This window comes from Bombina bombina, chromosome 4, assembly GCF_027579735.1.
Source record: "Bombina bombina isolate aBomBom1 chromosome 4, aBomBom1.pri, whole genome shotgun sequence".
Classification (NCBI taxonomy): Eukaryota; Metazoa; Chordata; class Amphibia; order Anura; family Bombinatoridae; genus Bombina; species Bombina bombina.
In genome coordinates this window covers 768,288,853-768,311,385 of record NC_069502.1, presented here as the reverse complement: position 1 = coordinate 768,311,385, position 22,533 = coordinate 768,288,853, and the positions used below count along the sequence as shown (strand labels likewise).

General features: G+C 38.5%; 1 protein-coding gene across 1 annotated transcript in view; it reads left to right on the top strand.

Annotated features, from left to right (window-relative positions):
- TARBP1 (TAR (HIV-1) RNA binding protein 1) overlaps nt 1-22,533 on the top strand; it is a 454,905-nt gene that overhangs the window by 295,095 nt on the left and 137,277 nt on the right. Inside the window, exon 25 of the mRNA XM_053711098.1 lies at nt 8,540-8,621. Coding sequence (XP_053567073.1) covers nt 8,540-8,621 — 82 coding nt within the window. The remainder of the gene's footprint in view (nt 1-8,539; nt 8,622-22,533) is intronic.

Sequence of the window (22,533 nt, the reverse complement as noted above, 5' to 3'; positions counted from 1 at the left end):
TCGCATTCCATTAAATCAAGTGAAGGCTCAGGCATTTCTGAAATGTGTTTCAGATCTCGAGTTGGCTGGAGTAATTGTGCCAGTTCCAGTTCTGGAACAGGGTCTGGGGTTTTACTCAAATCTATTCATTGTACCAAAGAAGGAGAATTCCTTCAGACCAGTTCTGGATTTAAAGATATTGAATCGTTATGTAAGGATACCAACATTCAAAATGGTAACTATAAGGACTATTCTGCCTTTTGTTCAGCAAGGGCATTATATGTCCACAATAGATTTACAGGATGCATATCTTCATATTCCGATTCATCCAGATCACTTTCAGTTTCTGAGATTCTCTTTTCTAGACAAGCATTACCAGTTTGTGGCCCTTCCGTTTGGCCTAGCAACAGCTCCGAGGATCTTTTCAAAGGTTCTCGGTGCCCTTCTCTCTGTAATCAGAGAACAGGGTATTGCGGTATTTCCTTATTTGGACGATATCTTGGTACTTGCTCAGTCTTCACATTCTGCAGAATCTCATACGAATCAACTTGTGTCGTTTCTTCAAAGACATGGTTGGAGGATCAATTTACCAAAGAGTTCATTGATTCCTCAGACAAAGGTAACCTTTTTGGGTTTTCAAATAGATTCAGTGTCCATGACCTTGTCTCTAACGGAAAAGAGACGTCTGAAATTGGTTTCAGCCTGTCGAAACCTTAAGTCTCAATCATTCCCTTCGGTAGCTTTATGCATGGAAATTCTAGGTCTCATGACTGCTGCATTGGACGCGATCCCCTTTGCTCGTTTTCACATACGACCTCTTCAGCTTTGTATGCTGAACCAATGGTGCAGGGATTATACAAAGATATCACAATTAATATCCTTAAATCCCAATGTACGACACTCTCTGACGTGGTGGATAGATCACCATTGTTTAGTCCAAGGGGCTTCTTTTGTTCGTCCAACCTGGACTGTGATCTCAACAGATGCGAGTCTGTCAGGTTGGGGAGCTGTATGGGGATCTCTGACAGCGCAGGGGGTTTGGGAATCTCAGGAGGCGAGATTACCAATCAACATTTTGGAACTCCGTGCGATTTTCAGAGCTCTTCAGTTCTGGCCTCTTCTGAAGAGAGAATCGTTTATTTGTTTTCAGACAGACAATGTCACAACCGTGGCATATGTCAATCATCAGGGTGGGACTCACAGTCCTCAGGCTATGAAAGAAGTATCTTGGATACTTGTATGGGCGGAATCCAGCTCCTGTCTAATCTCTGCAGTTCACATCCCAGGTGTAGACAATTGGGAAGCGGATTATCTCAGTCGCCAGACGTTACATCCGGGCGAACGGTCCCTTCACCCAGAGGTATTTCTTCAGATTGTTCAAATCTGGGGACTTCCAGAAATAGATCTGATGGCCTCTCATCTAAACAAGAAACTTCCCAGGTATCTGTCCAGATCCAGGGATCCTCAGGCGGAAGCAGTGGACGCGTTGTCACTTCCTTGGAATTATCATCCTGCCTATATCTTTCCGCCTCTAGTTCTTCTTCCAAAAGTGATTTCCAAAATTCTAATGGAACGTTCGTTTGTACTGCTGGTGGCTCCAGCATGGCCTCACAGGTTTTGGTATGCGGATCTCATTCGGATGGCCAGTTGCCAACCTTGGACTCTTCCGTTAAGACCAGACCTATCTCAAGGCCCTTTTTTCCATCAGGATCTCAAATCATTAAATTTGAAGGTATGGAAATTGAACGCTTGATTCTTAGTCATAGAGGTTTCTCTGACTCAGTAATTAATACTATGTTACAGGCTCGTAAATCTGTGTCTAGGAGGATTTATTATCGAGTCTGGAAGACTTACATTTCTTGGTGGTCTTCTCATAAATTCTCCTGGCATTCTTTTAGAATTCCTAGAATTTTACAGTTTCTTCAGGATGGTTTGGATAAAGGTTTGTCTGCAAGTTCCTTGAAAGGACAAATCTCTGCTCTTTCTGTTCTTTTTCACAGAAAGATTGCTAATCTTCATGATATTCATTGTTTTGTACAAGCTTTGGTTCGTATTAAACCTGTCATTAAATCAATCTCTCCTCCTTGGAGTATTAATTTGGTTCTGAGGGCTTTACAAGCTCCTCCGTTTGAACCTATGCATTCTCTGGACATTAAATTACTTTCTTGGAAAGTTCTGTTCCTTTTGGCCATCTCTTCTGCTAGAAGAGTTTCTGAGTTATCTGCTCTTTCTTGTGAATCTCCTTTTCTGATTTTTCATCAGGATAAGGCGGTGTTGCGGACTTCATTTAAATTTTTACCTAAGGTTGTGAATTCTAACATCATTAGTAGAGAAATTGTTGTTCCTTCATTGTGTCCTAATCCTACAAATTCAAAGGAGAGATCTTTACATTCTTTGGATGTAGTAAGAGCTTTGAAATATTATGTTGAAGCTACTAAAGATTTTAGAAAGACTTCTAGTCTATTTGTTATCTTTTCTGGGTCCAGAAAAGGTCAGAAGGCCTCCGCCATTTCTTTGGCGTCTTGGTTAAAGTCTTTGATTCATCATGCTTATGTGAAGTCGGGTAAATCCCCGCCTCAAAGGATTATGGCTCATTCTACTAGGTCAGTTTCTACTTCCTGGGCGTTTAGGAATGAAGCTTCTGTTGATCAGATTTGCAAAGCAGCAACTTGGTCTTCTTTGCATACTTTTACTAAATTCTACCATTTTGATGTGTTTTCTTCTTCTGAAGCAGTTTTTGGTAGAAAAGTACTTCAGGCAGCTGTTTCAGTTTGATTCTTCTGCTTATAATTTCAGTTTTTTTCATTATTAAGATTAAAACTTTTGTTTTGGGTTGTGGATTATTATTTTTCAGCGGAATTGGCTGTCTTTATTTTATCCCTCCCTCTCTAGTGACTCTTGCGTGGTAGTTCCACATCTTGGGTATTTATTATCCCATACGTCACTAGCTCATGGACTCTTGCTAATTACATGAAAGAAAACATAATTTATGTAAGAACTTACCTGATAAATTCATTTCTTTCATATTAGCAAGAGTCCATGAGGCCCACCCTTTTTTTTTGGTGGTTATGATTTTTTTGTATAAAGCACAATTATTCCAATTCCTTATTTTGATGCTTTCGCTCCTTTCTTATCACCCTACTTCTTGGCTATTTGTTAAACTGAATTGTGGGTGTGGTGAGGTGTGTATTTATAGGCATTTTGAGGTTTGGGAAACTTTGCCCCTCCTGGTAGGATTGTATATCCCATACGTCACTAGCTCATGGACTCTTGCCAATATGAAAGAAATGAATTTATCAGGTAAGTTCTTACATAAATTATGTTTTTCTGCAGGGTAGTATCCCCCCTTACCTCCCAACCTCCCTGATCCCCCACCCCAATAGCTCTCTAACCCTCCCCCCTCTAGCTATTTGCTGCCATCTTAGGTACTGTCTGCCAGTACCCAGTTTGCTGCAAAATAGGCAATTTTATTAAAAAAAATATATAATACTCATCTTTCTGTAGTGTAGCTGCCCCCCCCCCCTCAATACCCAAACCCCCCTCCCCGATCCCTTTTTCTCAAATTATCCCACAAATGATCCCCCTCATTGCCCCTCCTCCCTCCTTCCCCCTCAATCACGCAGCTGGGATTTTTTTTTTCTTTTTCCCTGTAGCGTGGCCGAGCGGTCCCGCCCACTCCCGCCTCCTCCAGCGATGGGCCGCCCACCCGCCTTCGCTCCCACCCACCAACCATCGGTTCCACTGCTGTCCGATGCAGAGAGGGCCACAGAGTGGCCCTCTCTTTTTCAGTAACTTTTCAACTCTATTTCTAGATTGCGGCAGAAAGAAGCCCATGGTACGGCGCTGGTCGTTAAGGGGTTACTTTTTGAATGAGAATTGCAATTGACATTCTAAATCTATTAGTCTTCTCTCTCATATATATATATATTTATAAACATCAAAGAAAGACAGCAGGCACTCTCCGTTTAACTCACCAATATTTACTCCATAAAGTGACGTTTCGGGGTTTTACCCCCGTCTTCAGACTTACATCTGAACCCCCGAAACGTCACTTTATGGAGTAAATATTGGTGATTTAAACGGAGAGTGCCTGCTGCCTTTCTTTGATGTTTGCAAAAATTTTTGCTGAGCACCCCGGACTGGAAATAAATTGAGAGTGCTGAACCATCAAGGATTTTATATATATTTTTTTATATATATATATATATATATATATATATATATATATATATATATATATATATATATATATATGTATACACACACACATGTGTTTCTGAGTGACTGTGTGTATATATATATATATATATATATATATATATATATATATATATATATATATATATATATACACATTTGATTGGAGTAGCCATGTTAGTCCAGAGCATTGCATTGAGCAATAATACTTTTTTTATTGGACTAACTATACTATACTATAAGTTGACAAGCTTTCGGAAGAATAACTTCCTTTCTCACGTCTGAAGCAATACTGACCAATTCAATGGAATTTACAGATTATATTTTAAAACACAGGATGGCTAAAAAGACAGAAAGTGTTACAACCCATTGTGAAAAATATAAAAACTTATGTTAGAGACACAATGGATGTTATAAACAAATTTGAGGGTACCCCGTGGAGTCCTGGGTCCTTGTGGATTTCCTGTGACGTATCAGCACTTTATACCTCAATTCCCCATCAAAAAGGTATTAAAGCTGTAGCCTCACATTGTGCAAGGAGTAATATGATGGAGAAGCATACTGCATTCATCATAAAGGGAATTCAGTTTATTTTAGAACATAATTGTTTCCTATTCGAAAATCAATTTTACAAACAAATAGAGGGAACGGCCATAGATACTACCATGGCCCCCTCATATGCCAACATTTATATGGGGGAATTCGAAGAACAACATATATGGTCCAATAATCCCTATTTAAGACACATAAAAAAATATAGATTTATAGATGATCTATTGTTTATTTGGGAAGGGGACACCCAGGGAACTTTAAAATTTGTTGAACATCTAAATTGTAATACGTTTAATCTGAAATTTACTAAAGTAATATCCAAAAACAGTATTAACTTTTTAGATTTAACACTATATATTGGTAATTCAAATAAGATTAGTGTAAGAAACTTCAGAAAAGAAACAGACAGAAATAATTTTCTAAGTGCAAACAGTGGTCATTTAATGAGGTGGATTCAGAATGTACCACTAGGGCAATACCAACGCCTGAAAAGAAATTGCACTGAAGAATCTGATTATATTAAGGAGGCAGATATTCTGACAAATAAGTTCAAGAATAAGGGTTATAAAGAAGAATGGCTTGTGAAAGCGAAGAATAAAACTGACTTAGGGCTCCATGTACTAAGCAGTCAGCGAGCTACCCGCAACAAATCTCGCGTCAAAATTCGCAAACTGATATGTACAAAGCCGTCAATTATGTTAAAACTCGCATCTTTAAAATTGCGAGCGTACTTATCCGCCAAACCTCGCTACCGCTCCATTTTTCACTGTAATTAGACACATTTGACCACCAACTCGCCAAAAACGAATGTACTAAAAAATCTATTTGTCCGCTCGCTACAATTTCCGCTCCCACCTCGTTATTTTTGCCTCGCCACCTTTTAGGTGGCGGGCAAGGTACAAAACAATAGGAAAGTCAATCTAGACGCCAGTCTAGACATATATAAAAGGCAGTAATATCAGCATTGTACTTACAGCATAACTGGCGTCTAATTTGTCTCTCATTTCCATGTACATAAATTGCGCCCAATTTGTCGACTGTAATTAAAGAGTAATCTATTTAAATTTGTATTGTATAGTTGTCAATCTTTATAATTATTTTTATATTAATATTTATATATTATCAGATCCAGATGAAGCCATATCCAAATTGTAAATAAATATTACAAAAATAACGCTCTGTTATCACTCTTCAAAAAATTTTGAACAATAATAAAGTTGTTTAGATAAGTTGAACTTTTATAGGAGCAAAATTCTATTCCCGCGACTACTATGATGTTCGTGACACCTTGCATGTCACGTGTTAATAATTGGCCAGACAATTCAACTGAAAGTTAAGTACATCAGCTTAGTCGCGGCGAGCGAGGCGTCAAATTTATCAACAATCCGCAACTGCTCGTGGCGGGCTAGACTTGTCTATTTATTGGGGGAATATTAGTACATAGCGACAGCGGACACCATTTCGCCCGCGGCGAGTAACGGCGAGTTTATCCGCGTCTACAATGACGGATGAATTGACGGCTTAGTACATGGAGCCCTTAATATCTCGTGAACATTTACTAATCCCTAAATCCAAAAGAAACAATATGTTATCACAAAAGAACACAATGTTCGAAAATGAACCACTGTTTATCACAACTTACTCTGAGGGTTCAAATCAGATCCGTAGGATCTTGAACAAAAATTGGAATATTTTAAAACAAGATCCAATTTTGTGCCCATTATTGGGAGATAAACCAAAAATTGTGTTTAGAAAGAACAAAGATCTGAAACACTTTTTAGCACCCTCAAAGTTAAAAGATGTTCAGATAACAGCTCCAAAATCAAATTGGTTAACCCCTAAACAGGGTATGTTTAAATGTAAAAAAAAGGATTGCAGCATGTGTCCACATGTATTGCAATCTAATTCATTCTCGAATGCAATGGGTGATATTAGCTATGATATGAAATTTAGATGTACATGCGAGTCAACCTATGTGGTTTACCAGCTTATTTGCCCATGTAATAAAATTTATTTGGGAAGAACCAAAAGAAAAAGAAAAACAAGGTTTTGAGAACATAAAAATAATATTATAAAAGGAGTTGTAAAGCATAGTGTAGTGGATCATTTTAGGGATTATCACTTCAGTAACCCGGCAGGCTTAAAAATCAAAGTGATAGATTGGGTTCCCCACAAGATAGAGGGAACAAATCGTCTCACTAAACTAAGGAGGAGAGAGACTTTTTGGATCACTGAACTAAAAAGTCTCCATCCAATGGGACTAAATATTGATTTGGATTTGGCTGCTATAAGGGGATATTACCTTAAACAGTGCTTGTATAAATAAGTCACGATTATAATACTTAGTATGTCATTAATTTATTTTGAGTAAAATATTGTTAGGGATCAGGAGATATAACGGATTTAAAAACAAATGTGTCCGCAATGATGAGTTACTACTAGCATTATTATATCAATTAGAGTGTTTTGGAATTAAGTATATATATATAAATATTTTTTTATTTTAAATTGCATTAAATTGATATACTCATTGGGTAACATAAACATATGTTAATTCCAATACAAAATGCATACATATGTTTTTGACTGTTTAGCGAAACATTTTAAAAAGATCTGACAAGGTTTATAGATGGGGCACTAGGACCCAGTAAGATCATATACCTGTATTGGTGTAGGTTTCACTGACAGGTAATATCCGGTTTAAGGATTTTAAATTTTGGACACTTGTGAATGTTCTCTAGTAAAGCAAAAAGAACAACACCCTTGAAGAAGTTTGCTCGTTGCAAAGGAAACGCGTTGGGTATATTAAGGGTCAAAACAGTGACAGCTTTTAAATTGCCGAATACCAGCTGAGACGTACGGTTACACAAGCCGCCGACATTTGGTTACAAAGAATGCTGCTATGAGAGAGCAGCTGAGGCGGTGAACTTTACAAACAGAGATCTAGGACGAGATTTCAAGATTTAATCAGCTTCTGGTGAATAACGGGCAATTGCTGCCACTTATATGAAAGGCGTTTTAAACACTGCAATCTTGTAAGTGTGAATTTTTAACTTTATGCGCACAAATAAATTGTTTTTAAGCTACCTTAAATCGGTGGGCGCTGTGTGTTTGTTGTTTTTTTCAGAAAGTGTTAGAGGTCTGTGTGCAGGGTGAGGAGTTGGACTTACCTGGACTGGTCTTCGCTCCAGGCTCTACTGAGCGGGTCTTGGTTTTCAAAAGCACTTTGTGGATGCGCTGTCTAGTCATAGCACGCCAGATCACGCCATTGATGTGAATGTAGCTCGCTACCAGACCAGAGCGGGAACGAGCTAGTTATTTGTAGAGCGCCAACAGATTCTGCAGAGCTATAAACATAGGTATAATATGCCAAAGGTAGCATTTATAGGAGACAAATGCGTTGAGGGCCCTGCCAAGAGTTGCGCTGTTGTAGATTACCTCTCATTGATGGGATCTACGAAACAGGGGTTTATTGTAGTGGCCAAAGAGGAGGAGAGGAACTGAGGTAAGAAAGGTTAGTGTATTATTGTATGCATCCCTGAACAGTATAGCCTTTAAGGAGTGCCTGAAACTATGAAAACTAGGGGAGAGTCTTGTAGAGTGAAGCAGAGAGTTCCACTCTGGAGAAGACGGGAATGTGAGTAGATAACAAGAGGAGGAGAAATGGTGGTCATGGGCAGGCTATGAGCAGAGGGAAGGTGGACAGGAGGCAGAGCATCTGGAGACGACGTCTGAGATATAGGGTGGAGCAGTATTATCTATGTTACAATTCAATTTTCTGATCTCTTTCTTTTTTTTTTTTATTCCACAGTAACGCAAAGAAAAACTGGATTCGAATACAGGATCATTTCTTCTTTTCTACTTTTCATGCTTTAAAGGACTACAGTATAGAGGTATAGTCGTGTGTTTTTATACAGTTCAATATTATTTAGAGTTATTTCTCCCTCTTTTTTTTTTTATTTCTTTATTTCTAATTTGAGGTTTCATTGCACAATTTTGGTAATAAAGCAAATTAAATTTTTTTGGACATATAATAATAACTATGAAAATACTAATAATCTGCAGAAGATACATTACTTTCTAATTTTTGTTAGATGATGTGATCTAGAAACATTTTTTTTTAATTTGTAAAAATAATAGGTACGCATAATTGTTTGTTTAAATGTTACGTCCATGTCCCTTTAAAGAATAGGATGGTAGCTAGTTGTAGGTGGCGTCATTATTATGTGGATTGCATCAGTGTTGCTCAATTCCAACACATAAAGGGACATTTAGTGCAAAAAGAAAATTACCTGATGCTTTACAACTTTTTATAATTGCACTATTACGTTTAAATAACCTGCAAAGGGGTTAAAAACATAGGGCTAGCGCTCTCGCTCGAGTGTAAACTTTTCTAGAAGTTATCTTTTTGCACATCGGATAGTGCACGTATTACAAGTTGAAAGTAAAATGTTTGTGCGCGAGCAAAACCTGACGCACACTATCCTAGGGACTTTGGAAATCGTGAACACATATTATCCCCATAGACTTCAATGGAGATCGCAGAAGAAAAAAAAACTATCATTCGCACGCAAACCCAATCGCGTTTAACCAAGTGTACTTTACCCGGCGAATTAGGCATATATTACATTCCAATATTCTTCACATACAGTAAAATGTTATTTTCTCCTGTTAAGTGTAGTCAGTCCACGGGTAATCCATTACTTATGGGATTATATCTCCTCCCTAACAGGAAGTGCAAGAGGATCACCCAAGCAAAGCTGCTATATAGCTCCTCCCCTCTACGTCATACCCAGTCATTCTCTTGCACCTAACTAATAGATAGGACGTGTGAGAGGACTGTGGTTGTTAAACTTAGTTTTTATTTCTTCAATCAAAAGTTTGTTATTTTAAACAGCACCGGAGTGTGTTGTTCTTTCTCAGGCAGCATTAGAAGAAGAATCTACCTGAGATTGTGTATGATCTTAGCGGTCGTAACTAAGATCCATTTGCTGTTCTCGGCCATTCTGAGGAGTGAGGTAACTTCAGAACAGGGGACAGCGGGCAGGGTTCACCTGCAAGGAGGTATGTTGCAGTATATTATTTTCTAAGGAATGGAATTGACTGAGAAAATACTGCTGATACCGATGTAATGTAAGTGCAGCCTTAAATGCAGTAGTAGTGACGGGTATCAGGCTGATATGTATGTATGTTTACACTGAGGTATTTCTAGGGAATGGAACTTCACTAAGAAAATACTGTATACATTTAACTTATATTTGAGCCTCCACTGCAGTGAAAGCGACTAGCAGCAGGCTTATTAATAACATTTCATAATTTTATATTTAAAACGTTTACTGGCGTCACAATTTGCAGAACATGAGGACGGAGAGCTTCATTCTGTGGGTGACGGATCTGATCCAAGTAAACTGGACTCAGACATTTCAAATTTTAAATTTAAGCTTGAGAACCTCCGTGTTTTACTAGGGGAGGTTTTAGCAGCTCTGAATGATTGTAACACGGTTGCAATTCCAGAGAAATTATGTAGGCTGGATAGATACTATGCGGTACCGGTGTGTACTGATGTATTTCCTATACCTAAGAGGCTTACAGAAATTATTAATAAGGAGTGGGATAGACCCGGTGTGCCTTTTTCACCCCCTCCTATATTTAGAAAAATGTTTCCAATAGACGCCACCACACGGGACTTATGGCAGACGGTCCCTAAGGTGGAGGGAGCAGTTTCTACTCTGGCTAAGCGCACCACTATCCCGGTGGAGGATAGCTGTGCTTTTTCAGATCCAATGGATAAAAAGTTAGAGGGTTACCTTAAGAAAATGTTTGTTCAACAAGGTTTTATATTACAACCCCTTGCATGCATTGCGCCTGTCACGGCTGCGGCGGCATTCTGGTTTGAGTCTATGGAAGAGACCATTAGCTCAGCTCCATTGGATGAGATTATAGACAAGCTTAGAGTCCTTAAGCTAGCTAATTCATTTATTTCTGATGCCGTAGTACACTTAACTAAGCTTACGGCTAAGAACTCCGGATTCGCCATTCAAGCGCGCAGAGCGCTGTGGCTTAAATCCTGGTCAGCCGATGTGACTTCTAAATCTAAATTGCTTAACATACCTTTCAAAGGGCAAACATTATTCGGGCCCGGTTTGAAAGAAATTATCGCTGACATTACTGGAGGTAAGGGCCATGCCCTGCCTCAAGACAGAGCCAAACCAAGGGCTAAACAGTCTAATTTTCGTGCCTTTCGTAACTTCAAGCCAGGAGCAGCATCAACTTCCTCCGCTCCAAAACAGGAAGGAACTGTTGCTCGCTAGAGACAGGGCTGGAAACCTAACCAGTCCTGGAACAAGGGCAAGCAGGCCAGAAAGCCTGCTGCCGCCCCTAAGACAGCATGAAGTGAGGGCCCCCGATCCGGAAACGGATCTAGTGGGGGGCAGACTTTCTCTCTTCGCCCAGGCTTGGGCAAGAGATGTCCAGGATCCCTGGGCGTTAGAGATCATATCTCAGGGATATCTTCTGGACTTCAAAGCTTCTCCTCCAAAAGGGAGATTTCCTCTTTCAAGGTTGTCAGCAAACCAGATAAAGAAAGAGGCGTTTCTACCCAGTTCCGCGGTCGGAACAGGGACAAGGGTTTTACTCAAATCTGTTTATGGTTCCCAAAAAAGAGGGAACCTTCAGACCAATCTTGGACTTAAAGATCCTAAACAAATTCCTAAGAGTTCCATCGTTCAAAATGGAAACTATTCGGACAATCTTACCTATGATCCAAAAGGGTCAGTACATGACCACAGTGGATTTAAAGGATGCCTACCTTCACATACCGATTCACAAAGATCATTATCGGTACCTAAGGTTTGCCTTCCTAAACAGGCATTACCAGTTTGTAGCTCTTCCCTTCGGGTTAGCTACGGCTCCAAGAATCTTTACAAAGGTTCTGGGCTCTCTTCTGGCGGTACTAAGACCGCAAGGAATATCGGTAGCTCCGTACCTAGACGACATTCTGATACAAGCGTCAAGTTTCCAAACTGCCAAGTCTCATACAGAGTTAGTTCTGGCATTTCTAAGGTCGCATGGGTGGAAGGTGAACGTAGAAAAGAGTTCTCTATTGCCACTCACAAGAGTTCCCTTCTTGGGGACTCTTATAGATTCTGTAGAAATGAAAATTTACCTGACAGAGGACAGGTTAACGAAACTTCTAAATGATTGCCGTGTCCTTCATTCCATTCAACACCCGTCAGTGGCTCAATGCATGGAGGTAATCGGCTTAATGGTAGCGGCAATGGACATAGTTCCTTTTGCACGCCTGCATCTCAGACCACTGCAATTGTGCATGCTAAGTCAGTGGAATGGGGATTACTCAGATTTGTCCCCTATGCTGAATCTGGATCAAGAGACCAGAGATTCTCTTCTATGGTGGCTTTCTCGGCCACATCTGTCCAGGGGGATGCCCTTTAGCAGGCCAGATTGGACGATTGTAACAACAGACGCCAGCCTGCTAGGTTGGGGCGCTGTCTGGAATTCCCTGAAGGCTCAGGGATCATGGACTCAGGAGGAGAAACTCCTTCCAATAAACATTCTGGAATTAAGAGCGGTTTTCAATGCTCTTCTGGCTTGGCCTCAGTTAGCAACTCTGAGGTTCATCAGGTTCCAGTCGGACAACATCACGACTGTGGCTTACATCAACCATCAGGGAGGGACAAGGAGTTCCCTAGCGATGATGGAAGTCTCAAAGATAATTCGCTGGGCAGAGTCTCACTCTTGCCACCTGTCAGCGATCTACATCCCAGGCGTGGAGAACTGGGAGGCGAATTTCCTAAGTCGCCAGACTTTTCATCAGGGGGAGTGGGAACTTCATCCGGAGGTATTTGCCCAACTGCTTCGGCGTTGGGGCAAACCAGATCTGGATCTCATGGCGTCTCGCCAGAACGCCAAGCTTCCTTGTTACGGATCCAGGTCCAGGGACCCGGGAGCGGTACTGATAGATGCTCTGACAGCACCTTGGGTCTTCAACATGGCTTATGTGTTTCCACCCTTCCCGATGCTTCCTCGATTGATTGCCAGGATCAAACAGGAGAGAGCATCGGTGATTCTAATAGCGCCTGCGTGGCCACGCAGGACCTGGTATGCAGATCTAGTGGACATGTCGTCCTGTCCACCATGGTCTCTGCCTCTGAGACAGGACCTTCTGATTCAGGGTCCTTTCAAACATCCAAATCTAATTTCTCTGAGGCTGACTGCATGGAGATTGAACGCTTGATTCTATCAAAGCGTGGATTCTCGGAGTCAGTGATTGATACCTTAATACAGGCTAGGAAACCTGTTACCAGGAAAATTTACCATAAAATATGGCGTAAATACTTGCATTGGTGCGAATCCAAGAGTTACTCATGGAGTAAGGTTAGGATTCCTAGGATATTGTCTTTTCTTTCATGTAATTAGCAAGAGTCCATGAGCTAGTGACGTATGGGATATACATTCCTACCAGGAGGGGCAAAGTTTCCCAAACCTCAAAATGCCTATAAATACACCCCTCACCACACCCACAATTCAGTTTTACAAACTTTGCCTCCGATGGAGGTGGTGAAGTAAGTTTGTGCTAGATTCTACGTTGATATGCGCTCCGCAGCAAGTTGGAGCCCGGTTTTCCTCTCAGCGTGCAGTGAATGTCAGAGGGATGTGAGGAGAGTATTGCCTATTTGAATGCAGTGATCTCCTTCTACGGGGTCTATTTCATAGGTTCTCTGTTATCGGTCGTAGAGATTCATCTCTTACCTCCCTTTTCAGATCGACGATATACTCTTATATATACCATTACCTCTGCTGATTCTCGTTTCAGTACTGGTTTGGCTTTCTACAAACATGTAGATGAGTGTCCTGGGGTAAGTAAATCTTATTTTCTGTGACACTCTAAGCTATGGTTGGGCACTTTGTTTATAAAGTTCTAAATATATGTATTCAAACATTTATTTCCCTTGACTCAGAATGTTCAACTTCCCTTATTTTTCAGACAGTCAGTTTCATATTTGGGATAATGCATTTGATTTAATCATTTTTTCTTACCTTCAAAAATTTGACTCTTTTTTTCCCTGTGGGCTGTTAGGCTCACGGGGGCTGAAAATGCTTTATTTTATTGCGTCATTCTTGGCGCGGACTTTTTTGGCGCAAAAATTCTTTTCCGTTTCCGGCGTCATACGTGTCGCCGGAAGTTGCGTCATTTTTTGACGTTATTTTGCGCCAAAAATGTTGGCGTTCCGGATGTGGCGTCATTTTTGGCACCAAAAGCATTTAGGCGCCAAATAATGTGGGCGTCTTATTTGGCGCTAAAAAATATGGGCGTCGCTTTTGTCTCCACATTATTTCAGTCTCATTTTTTATTGCTTCTGGTTGTTAGAAGCTTGTTCTTTGGCATTTTTCCCTTTCCTGAAACTGTCATTTAAGGAATTTGATCAATTTTGCTTTATATGTTGTTTTTTCTCTTACATATTGAAAGATGTCTCACGTTGCATCTGAGTCAGAAGATACTACAGGAAAATCGCTGTCTAGTGCTGGATCTACCAAAGCTAAGTGTATCTGCTGTAAACTTTTGGTAGCTATTCCTCCAGCTGTTGTTTGTATTGATTGTCATGACAAACTTGTTAATGCAGATAATATTTCCTTTAGTAAAGTACCATTGCCTGTTGCAGTTCCTTCAACATCTAAGGTGCAGAATGTCCCTGATAACATAAGAGATTTTGTTTCTGAATCCATAAAGAAGGCTATGTCTGTTATTTCTCCTTCTAGTAAACGTAAAAAATCTTTTAAAACTTCTCTCCCTACAGATTAATTTTTAAATGAACATCATCATTCTGATTCTGATGACTCTTCTGGTTCAGAGGATTCTGTCTCAGAGGTTGATGCTGATAAATCTTCATATTTATTTAAAATGGAATTTATTCGTTCTTTACTTAAAGAAGTTCTAATTGCTTTAGAAATAGAGGATTCTGGTCCTCTTGATTCTAATTCTAAACGTTTGGATAAGGTATTTAAATCTCCTGTGGTTATTCCAGAAGTTTTTCCTGTTCCTAATGCTATTTCTGCAGTAATTTCCAAAGAATGGGATAAATTGGGTAATTCATTTACTCCTTCTAAACGTTTTAAGCAATTATATCCTGTGCCGTCTGACAGATTAGAATTTTGGGACAAAATCCCTAAAGTTGATGGGGCTATTTCTACCCTTGCTAAACGTACTACTATTCCTACGTCAGATGGTACTTCGTTTAAGGATCCTTTAGATAGGAAAATTGAATCCTTTCTAAGAAAAGCTTATCTGTGTTCAGGTAATCTTCTTAGACCTGCTATATCTTTGGCTGATGTTGCTGCAGCTTCAACTTTTTGGTTGGAAACTTTAGCGCAACAAGTAACACATCATGATTCTCATGATATTATTATTCTTCTTCAGCATGCTAATAATTTTATCTGTGATGCCATCTTTGATATTATCAGAGTTGATGTCAGGTTTATGTCGCTAGCTATTTTAGCTAGAAGAGCTTTATGGCTTAAGACTTGGAATGCTGATATGGCTTCTAAATCAACTCTACTTTCCATTTCTTTCCAGGGTAACAAATTATTTGGTTTAGATAAAGGTTTGTCCGCAAGTTCCTTGAAAGGACAAATCTCTGCTCTTTCTGTTCTTTTTCACAGAAAGATTGCTATTCTTCCTGATATTCATTGTTTTGTACAAGCTTTGGTTCGTATAAAACCTGTCATTAAGTCAATTTCTCCTCCTTGGAGTTTGAATTTGGTTCTGGGGGCTCTTCAAGCTCCTCCGTTTGAACCTATGCATTCATTGGACATTAAATTACTTTCTTTGAAAGTTTTGTTCCTTTTGGCCATCTCTTCTGCCAGAAGAGTTTCTGAATTATCTGCTCTTTCCTGTGAGTCTCCTTTTCTGATTTTTCATCAGGATAAGGCGGTGTTGCGAACTTCTTTTGAATTTTTACCTAAAGTTGTGAATTCCAACAACATTAGTAGAGAAATTGTGGTTCCTTCATTATGTCCTAATCCTAAGAATTCTAAGGAGAAATCGTTGCATTCTTTGGATGTTGTTAGAGCTTTGAAATATTATGTTGAAGCTACTAAATCTTTCCGAAAGACTTCTAGTCTATTTGTTATTTTTTCCGGTTCTAGAAAAGGCCAGAAAGCTTCTGCCATTTCTTTGGCATCTTGGTTGAAATCTTTAATTCATCTTGCCTATGTTGAGTCGGGTAAAACTCCGCCTCAGAGAATTACAGCTCATTCTACTAGGTCAGTTTCTACTTCCTGGGCGTTTAGGAATGAAGCTTCGGTTGATCAGATTTGCAAAGCAGCAACTTGGTCCTCTTTGCATACTTTTACTAAATTCTACCATTTTGATGTATTTTCTTCTTCTGAAGCAGTTTTTGGTAGAAAAGTACTTCAGGCAGCGGTTTCAGTTTGAATCTTCTGCTTATGTTTTTTGTTAAACTTTATTTTGGGTGTGGATTATTTTCAGCAGGAATTGGCTGTCTTTATTTTATCCCTCCCTCTCTAGTGACTCTTGTGTGGAAAGATCCACATCTTGGGTAATCATTATCCCATACGTCACTAGCTCATGGACTCTTGCTAATTACATGAAAGAAAACATAATTTATGTAAGAACTTACCTGATAAATTCATTTCTTTCATATTAGCAAGAGTCCATGAGGCCCGCCCTTTTTTTGTGGTGGTTATGATTTTGTATAAAGCACAATTATTCCAATTCCTTATTTTATATGCTTTCGCACTTTTTTATCACCCCACTTCTTGGCTATTCGTTAAACTGAATTGTGGGTGTGGTGAGGGGTGTATTTATAGGCATTTTGAGGTTTGGGAAACTTTGCCCCTCCTGGTAGGAATGTATATCCCATACGTCACTAGCTCATGGACTCTTGCTAATATGAAAGAAATGAATTTATCAGGTAAGTTCTTACATAAATTATGTTTTCTACAAGAAGGTTTAGAAAAGGGTTTATCTGCTAGTTCGTTAAAGGGACAGATCTCAGCTCTGTCCATCCTTTTACACAAGCGTCTGTCAGAAGTTCCAGACGTCCAGGCTTTTTGTCAGGCTTTGGCCAGGATTAAGCCTGTGTTTAAAACTGTTGCTCCGCCGTGGAGCTTAAACTTAGTTCTTAACGTTTTACAGGGTGTTCCGTTTGAACCCCTTCATTCCATTGATATCAAGCTGTTATCTTGGAAAGTTCTGTTTTTAATGGCTATTTCCTCGGCTCGAAGAGTCTCTGAGTTATCGGCCTTACATTGTGATTCTCCTTATCTGATTTTTCATTCAGACAAGGTAGTTCTGCGTACTAAACCTGGGTTCTTACCTAAGGTAGTCACTAACAGGAATATCAATCAAGAGATTGTTGTTCCATCATTGTGCCCTAATCCTTCTTCAAAGAAGGAATGACTTCTGCACAATCTGGACGTCGTCCGTGCCCTGAAATTTTATTTGCAGGCAACTAAAGATTTTCGCCAAACTTCTTCCCTGTTTGTCGTTTATTCTGGACAGAGGAGAGGTCAAAAAGCTTCGGCTACCTCTCTCTCTTTCTGGCTTCGTAGCATAATACGTTTAGCCTATGAGACTGCTGGACAGCAGCCTCCTGAAAGAATTACAGCTCATTCTACTAGAGCTGTGGCTTCCACCTGGGCCTTTAAAAATGAGGCCTCTGTTGAACAGATTTGCAAGGCTGCAACTTGGTCTTCACTTCACACCTTTTCGAAATTTTACAAATTTGACACTTTTGCTTCTTCGGAGGCTGTTTTTGGGAGAAAGGTTCTTCAGGCAGTGGTTCCTTCTGTGTAAAGATCCTGCCTGTCCCTCCCGTCATCCGTGTACTTTTAGCTTTGGTATTGGTATCCCATAAGTAATGGATGACCCGTGGACTGACTACACTTAACAGGAGAAAACATAATTTATGCTTACCTGATAAATTCCTTTCTCCTGTAGTGTAGTCAGTCCACGGCCCGCCCTGTTTTTACGGCAGGTCTAAATTTTAAATTAAACTCCAGTCACCACTGCACCCTATAGTTTCTCCTTTCTCGTTTGGTTTCGGTCGAATGACTGGGTATGACGTAGAGGGGAGGAGCTATATAGCAGCTCTGCTTGGGTGATCCTCTTGCACTTCCTGTTAGGGAGGAGATATAATCCCATAAGTAATGGATGACCCGTGGACTGACTACACTACAGGAGAAAGGAATTTATCAGGTAAGCATAAATTATGTTTTTATTGTAAGTATATATATCTGTATATACCTATACCTGTATATAGGTAGAGAGATATATTTAACATTATCACATAAATATAGAAATATATATTTAATAATAAAAATTAAAAAATGTTATATGTGAAGAACATAGGAATATAAAATATGTGTAACGTGCTTCGGGTTTGGCACTTTAGGTCTAATGCAGTGTCGGGTTAGCGCACATGAAGGGTCAGTTATCTTAATGTGCGTTATTGAAATATTAAATTTAAAAACATATTAATAATAATAATTATTATTTATACTGTAGAAAATTCTAAATAAACCATAGAAATAATTATATATGTATATATTACAGTAATTATTCTTAATATTTTTTAATTTTATATTTATTATTTCAATACCAACACCTCGTTAGACCTAAAGATGCAAAACCTGAAGCACCTTAAGCATATTTTACATTCCTATATTCTTCATATAGAAATTTTTTTACTTTTTTTAAAATATATATTTATATATATATCATAATGTAAAATATATATCTATACCCATATCTATAGGAATAGATATATTTAGGTAAAGGTATGTACAGATTATATATATATATATATATATATATATATATATATATATATATATATATATATATATATATATATATATATATATATATATATATATATATATATATATATATAAAAAGAAATATGTATTTACACTAAAAAAAATAACATTGTATGTGAAGAACATTGGAATGTTAAATATTTACAGTAAAACACATAAATACATATGTACTCACACATATATACATACATTACATACACATGTTTAGACATGTATATTTATGTATATATACAATATAGTCCTTTGTAGTCAAACACCTTGTCATATACCTTTGAGCCCTAATATTTATATGAATACGTTTTATCAGATAGTGTTTATATGAGTGTAACTGTAATTTTAAATATATTTATGTCGGGGTCTTTAACTTGCGTGCAAAAACCCGATATCACACGCGTGCAAACGTTAGCGCGCCACTTGTAATCTAGCCCATAGTTAACTTCAGAGCAACAATGGACTATTGGGAGCTAGCTGAACACATCTTGTGAGCCAGTGATGAAAGGCATATGTGTGTAACCATCAATCACTATCTATCTCCCTGTAGTGCAGTTCTGCTCTTCAGCCTACATAGATATGCTTTTTTTTTTTAAAAAGATACTTAGAGAAAATGTGCATTAAATAATAGAAATAGACAGAAATCTGTCTTAAAATTGCACTCTGCCTGAACCATGAAAGTTTAATTTTGACTTACATGTCCCTTTAAGTAAGTCTGTGATCTCTCTGGCTGTGAGAAACAGTGGTTCCATCATTGTGATTGGCTTTCATTGCTTAAGCATGGAAATCTTTTACTCTACTCAGATAGGGTAATTGAGGATTCCAACTTTGAAACACTTGTATACTGGTAAAACTGTGAAACTGCTGGCAGATTTATATTTCTGGTGCTCTTAGACTGATGATAGTCAGGTGACAATTTTTTTGCCCTACTTCTAACATATGCTTACATTGTAGTTATCCTGCAAATCTATCTTTATGTCAAGAAAAAAATCTGATTCTTACTTAAAGGGAAACTCAAGTCAAAATAAACTTTTATGATTCAGATAGAGCATGCAGATTTAAAACCCTTTCCAATTTACTTCCAATATCACATTTTGTGCAGTCTCTTTATATACACACTTTCTGGGGAGCAAGCTCCTACTGAGCATGTGCACAAGCTCACAGGGTATATGTATACTAGTCTGTGATTGGCTGATGTCTGTCACATGATACAGGAGGCCGGAAAATGGAAGAGAAAAAATCTACTGCTTATTTGAAATTTAGAGTAGGTGTTAAATCATTATCTTCTCATTTTGCACTTGGTAATTATGCAATTCTGCTGCATTGAGTGGTCCTTTAATGACAGTTTTCCTTTTGTTGCACATATGTTTTGATATAATTCTCTTATATTCTCTATAAGCACATTAATATACATGAATACACATATATACACACCACCAGCAAAAAGATTATGACTTGCTGATGGCTCAGATGATGGTTAGCATTTTTGAGTAATAACGTATTTTTTTTAAATTAAGGTTTGTATATTGTTTTTAGACATAATGCTATTGCACACTTAATAGACTACAGTATAGTGTAAATATAACTTTCTTTCGTGTAATTAGCAAGAGTGCATGAGCTAGTGACGTATGGGATATACATTCCTACCAGGAGGGGCAAAGTTTCCCAAACCTCAAAATGCCTATAAATACACCCCTCACCACACCCACAAATCAGTTTTACAAACTTTGCCTCCTATGGAGGTGTTGAAGTAAGTTTGTGCTAGATTATATGTTGATATGCGCTCCGCAGCAGGTTGGAGCCCGGTTTTCCTCTCAGCGTGCAGTGAATGTCAGAGGGATGTGAGGAGAGTATTGCCTATTTGAATTCAATGATCTCCTTCTACGGGGTCTATTTCATAGGTTCTCTGTTATCGGTCGTAGAGATTCATCTCTTACCTCCCTTTTTAGATCGACGATATACTCTTATATATACCATTACCTCTACTGATTCTCGTTTCAGTACTGGTTTGGCTTTCTACTACTTGTAGATGAGTGTCCTGGGGTAAGTAAGTCTTATTTTCTGTGACACTCTAAGCTATGGTTGGGCACTTTTATATAAAGTTCTAAATATATGTAACATAGTAACATAGTAGATAAGGTTGAAAAAAGACTGAAGTCCATCGAGTTCAACCTATACAAATCTAAAATACTTACAAAAAGCTCCAGTTAAGCTTAAATAACCCCATTAAAATGTGACCCATTTAATACTAGCAATCATATCCATGAATTTTGTTTATATACAGAAATTTATCCAGACTATTTTTAAATGAATCTATGGTATTGGCATTCACTACCTCCTTTGGTAATGAGTTCCACAATTTTATTGCTCTTACAGTGAAAAAACGTTTCCGTTGCAGGAGATTAAATCTCCTTTCCTCCAACCTTAAATTATGACCTCTTGTCAGAAACAATTTTCTTGGAATAAAAAGAGCTTCTGCCATCTCTGTATATGGGCCTTGAATATATTTATATAAAGTAATCATGTCACCTCTCAAGCGCCTTTTTTCTAAAGAGAACAGACCCAGTTTGGCTAGCCTTTCCTCATAGGTTAATTTCTCCAATCCCCTTATTAGCTTTGTGGCCCTTCTCTGAACTTTTTCTAGTTCTGCAATATCTTTTTTAGCAATCGGTCCCCAGAACTGCACTCCAAACTCAAGGTGAGGTCTTACCAGGGCTTTATATAATGACAGAATTATGCTTTCCTCCCTTGAATCAATGCCTCTTTTAATACATGCTAGTATCTTATTAGCCTTTGAAGCCTCTGCCCTGCATTGTGCACTCATCTTTAGCTTGTTATCTATTACTACTCCCAAATCCCTTTCCTCCTGTGTTTGGCTAAGTCTTGTCCCATTTAAAAAATACGTAGCCTGCTTATTTTTACTTCCAAAATGTAGAACCTTACATTTTTCCGTATTAAATCTCATTTTCCATTCACTTGCCCATAGTTCTAATTTTAGCAAATCCCTTTGTAAAGAGAGTTCGTCCTGCTCTGACCTAATGACCTTACTTAACTTAGTATCATCTGCAAAAATAGAGATGTTGCTATTTAATCCTTGCTCCAAGTCATTTATAAAAATATTAAAAAGAACAGGGCCCAGTACTGATCCCTGGGGGACGCCACTGATTACCTTTGTCCAATCTGAGTATGATCCATTTACTACTACTAGTTGCTCCCTATCTTTTATCCAGTTATTTATCCATGAGCTAACATTTTCAGCTATTCCCAGTCCCTTAATTTTGTGCATTAATCTCTCATGTGGCACTGTATCAAATGCCTTTGCAAAATCTAAGTATATCACATCAACTGATTCCCCTTTATCTATATTTTTACTTACTTCCTCGTAGAATCTAATTAGATTAGTTTGACATGATCTATTTCTCCTAAAGCCATGCCGATTAGAACTCATAATCTTGTTTACACAAATATGCTCATCAATATAATCCCTTATAATCCCTTCAAATATCTTCCCCACTATTGATGTCAGACTAACTGGTCTATAGCTTCCTGGATCATCCCTGCTTCCATTTTTGAAGAGTGGCACCACATCAGCTTTACGCCAATCCTGGGGTACCATGCCTGAGGATAATGAGTCTTGAAAAATTAAGAGTAAAGGTTTGTCTATAACAGTGCTAAGTTCACTTAACACCCTTGGGTGTATTCCATCTGGGCCTGGAGTTTTATTTACCTTAATATTTTTTAGTTTTTTCCTGATATCCTCTAAACAAAACCCAGTTAGTGGTATGGACTGGCATGTTCTATTCTGTTCCAAAGTATCATTCAATGGTTCCTCTCTTGTGTATACTGAAGAAAAAAACTGGTTTAGTACCTCAGCCTTCTCCCTGTCATTATTTATCATGCTACCCTCCACACATTTTAATGTACCTATATTATCCTTCTTAGATTTTTTGCTAT